Source organism: Morone saxatilis, unplaced genomic scaffold (genome assembly GCF_004916995.1).
Source record: "Morone saxatilis isolate NCDOM2014 unplaced genomic scaffold, NCSU_SB_2.0 Contig6, whole genome shotgun sequence".
Classification (NCBI taxonomy): Eukaryota; Metazoa; Chordata; class Actinopteri; family Moronidae; genus Morone; species Morone saxatilis.
Genome location: NW_023340206.1, coordinates 1,873,977 through 1,878,051, shown reverse-complemented (window position 1 = coordinate 1,878,051; position 4,075 = coordinate 1,873,977). Strand labels below are relative to the sequence as shown.

General features: G+C 41.2%; 1 protein-coding gene across 1 annotated transcript in view; it reads right to left on the bottom strand.

Moving 5' to 3' along the window:
- Positions 1–4,075, bottom strand: part of LOC118340172 (DNA-binding protein SATB2-like) — a 25,836-nt gene that overhangs the window by 12,316 nt on the left and 9,445 nt on the right. Inside the window, exons 3-5 of the mRNA XM_035678044.1 lie at positions 3,792–3,977; positions 384–510; positions 99–222 (exon numbers count right to left, since the gene is read on the bottom strand). Coding sequence (XP_035533937.1) covers positions 99–222; positions 384–510; positions 3,792–3,977 — 437 coding nt within the window. The remainder of the gene's footprint in view (positions 1–98; positions 223–383; positions 511–3,791; positions 3,978–4,075) is intronic.

The following is a 4,075-nucleotide window of genomic DNA, read 5'->3' as shown; positions in this document are numbered from 1 at the left end:
CCAGCCATTAAGTTTCACATCTAAGTTTGGGAGCACCCGTGCATTAGATATTCATTGCCTTTCAGATGCTGAGTGTTGGGTGTATGAACTGAGGTTACCTGGGAGAGAGGACACTCCTTGGCCAGCGTGCTTTGGTTGGTCTCTCTGAGCAGCTCTTTGAGGGCGTTCCTCACTGTAGCGTGGGTCCACTGCTCTGATGGCAGCTCCTCAAGCCGGGCAAAGCTGCACAGGTGAAAATCTTTATTAGATTAACCTTTCATTCTTTAAAGCAGGGTTGTAGGAGGCTGCCACATTGGTCAAATCAACCAACAAACTGCTAGAATCTCTCAGTTATCAAACAGAAAGAAGCATTTTGTTGTCACACACGCACACACAGAGCTGACCTGTACAGTAGGATCCGCAGTGTGACCATGTGGTAGACATCCAGCAGCATGTCGGCCACTGTGGCCTCTGGAGCATCTGTTAGGTAGTGGATGGGCATTGGTTTCCACCGGCCCACTTTAATGATGCCTGGAGAACACAAACAAACACAGAACAAATACACAATTAAAGCGTATGTTCATTGTCAGTTTAAAAGTCTGGATTTAAAAAAAGAATATTAGAAATACTTCTGTATACACACACACACTAATAATTGTCACGCTCTTGCTTTTTCTTATTAATATAAAGGCTAACCTGCTTGTTTGTGAGTGTGAGTGTGAGTGTGAGTGCAAGTGTGTGTATGTGTTGTTTATGTTGGGGAGCTCTCCCGGTCTCAGAGCATCACCCTGGGTTCAACATTCCCCTGGCCTCCTTTACAACCGTGACTGGAAGTGCAAATCTAAACAGGCCTAATCGCGTTAAGATCTGCTAAATCAAACACAGACCCTGCCTGGCCTTGGCCTGCCAGCCTCAGTCATGTGTGTGTGTCTTCATTGCATGAGGATGGTGGTGATAGGGGCAAAAGAACAAAGGCTGTTCTCTTGGGACCCTACAGTTGATTAATCAGAGGAGAAATGTAAAATCAGCTCAACATTAAAGAGTGAAGCAGGCTGTGAATGAGAGCGGCGTTTTGATGTTGATGTACTGAATACAGACTGAGCTCATTGTTCTGTCTGACAACACAATATTTCCCATCATAACTGGTAACAGGTATTATGTGTCCTGCAGCCGACTTTGTTTTAGAACTGATTGTTAATACTTTGACGTGTCATCAGCTGCTTACTGATATCAATTTGCACACATACGTGAACATTTTAAACATTGTGCATAAATAAACAGTAACTACACAGGTATGTTGTCAGTGTAGAATATTGCGGGATTAAACAGGGCTTCATCAAATCTTATTTAACCAAACACACACTTGTCTCTTCACAGAAATGGCCAACAATATGGTTTTAGGTTTATCTCAGATATAGCAGTATGTGCTTTCATGTTGGCCACTGAGTAACGCATATGGCTGTACAAAAATGTCAAAGAATTGTTTGAGGTACTTTAGAAAGAGAGTCTCCATAACATTGTTAAGTACATATGCTGGGCACAATTCTTTAATTACATTTTATATTGAACGTAACTGATATTGTTAAATTTTTTTACAGTTTTTTAATAAACAAAAGGTTGTTGTAGCCTAAGCTATATAAATCTAGTGTGTAACATTGAGGAGGATCTATTGGTGGAAATGGAATATAATATTCATAGGTATGGTTTCATTAGTGTATAATCACCTGAAAATAGGAATTGTGCTTTGGTTACCTCAGAATGAGCCGTTTTTATATAGACACACACACACCGTGGGTTGCCTTCCATGGATGGACGTCAAGTAAACTATTGATGAACCTCAGTTGCAAAGTTCCTGGAAAACTCAGGGTGTATATTATAAACATGTTTAAAATAATATGGTTGAAAGATATCGATTTAATATGTTTCTTAAAATAAGGTTTGGGTTGTTTCTGCGATCCTCTAGTGGTTTGCAAGCCTTCAAATACGGTCGATTGTTATTTTTAAATGAGTAATATCAGAGAAAGCTTCCAAAAACATGGCCTTTTTGCTTAGCAATTCACCTAAGCCCATGTTTAATCCAGGGCAGTAACCATATACTCTAAATAAGAAATAGCTTCTTTTTAATTAGCCATAATGTGCAAGTTAATTAAAGAAAACCCCCTGTGCCAGTTAAGAGTTTAAAAATACTTGTCCAGCCAAAGTTATGCAAGATGCAATTCAATCGCAGAAGAAAATAGAAGAGTCTCTGTATAATTTTGGTTGTGACCACACTGGGGGAAAAAATGCATGACTCCAGCCAAAAATTATTTATTTGAAAAGAAAAGGCTTATTTCTCAGAACAAAACCTAGCCATTTGGGAGAGGCGAGGGGGGTCGCAGGGCGTCGGCCACTTGGTTAGAGTGCCCTGTGTTTACGGGACACACCAGGAATGTCAAACTGCCCTACTCTGTGTGTGTGAAGGCTGTTGTTTCATGGTTGACTGGATGTTGTCTGCCTCCTTGTTTTGATCTCAAAATGATGAGAAAATAGTTTTGGTGCTGGTCTTAGACACACAGATACAGACGGGTAAACTGAATCACATCAGGAGATAAATGTTGGAGAAATCAGGCAGGTTTATCTTTAAAATACCTTCTTGGTAAATACCTTTCCTGTGATCGTATAGTTTTGGGCACTCGTTTGTACCCATGCGGCAAACCCCACCCATCTGGAAACCAGTTATGCTTTATCCATTTATGCTGCTGCTGGAAATAATTAATTACTCATCAATTACCAAACAAAGTGGTAAGAAAAGACTGAAACATGAGATGTTTTCCATTATTGTGTAATAATGGAAAAGTTTAGAAACCTACGTTCCCCCAGATGTGATGTAAAGAGGCAGAGGCTGATGAGGGTCAACAATATTAGTTTGAAGAAAAAATATGTAGTTGTCAATATCTATGACCTGCACAAAAACAGGGATGTGACATCACTGAAGCTTGGATTTGGGTTCACTGCTCTGCTCTCCCTCATCCTGATGCCAGGAAATCCAAATTTTGTCAAAGTGGAGGACGCCTGGGTGGAGCTGAGCAGGAAACCACCCTAGCTGTCAATCAAGCAAATATGCTTTAAAATACACTTCTCTTTAAGCCTTAATGTCTGCTTAAGGGAACAATGATTCTCAATGTTGCTACCACATAACATTAAATGATCTGTATCTAAATTATGGGACCAGATTTATTCTGGATTAAAGTTACTGAATTGTGCCATTCACGTTAACACTGTCAGTTCTGCAGTGTAGCCATTTTTTAAAGTGTATATAAAGTAATATTTGAATTGTTAGGCAGTTGGAAGATATTTGTTGTCATAGGACGTCTTTCCAAACAGGATTTCTTGTATTCGGAACTATAAGTACAGTGCATTCTCTTGCTAGTACGGCTGAGATGTGGGGCTAATGAGGTGGATTTTACGCAGGGATAAACTGAACTTAAACATAAACTGAATCCAGAGGAAGGAATTTCTGAAAAGACACAATAAAAGATGCATCATGTCAGCACTAAAGAGCGCCGTTTCCTGCAGATCAGTCCTTCAGTCATGTGGGGTGTGGTCATAACAGAACGCATTGCACACAGCTTCGGTCATTAGCTGTCTAATTTATGTGATTGAGAGAATTAGACAAGTTAGTTTTTAGGGATAGTCCACTTGGTTGCGAAGGTTTGAATCAGAAAAGCAGATGAATGTCAGTTTGTGTGAGCTATTTTCACTGAAAGGAAGAGCACCTGAATATGAATACATTGATTTGAACATGCACCTGCACACACCCAGACTCTACTTACCACTTGCCTGTACAGCTGAGCTGTGAGAGTATCCCAGAGCGACCAGTGCTGTCTCTACCAGCTGTGTGAAGAGGACGTCCTTACGAACCAACACAAACTCAGCGTGACGGTCGCTGTGCCCCTCACAGTCACCGGCTACGCCCACATCTGCATGCTCCACCACACAGTAGACCGGGATCATCAAACCTGGCAGACAAACACAGACAGTTACAGAAGAACAGGGTTGAGCTCCATTGGGACTAGTCTCTGGTGTGCAGTCTGTCCCAGACAGGAAGGGGGGGGGG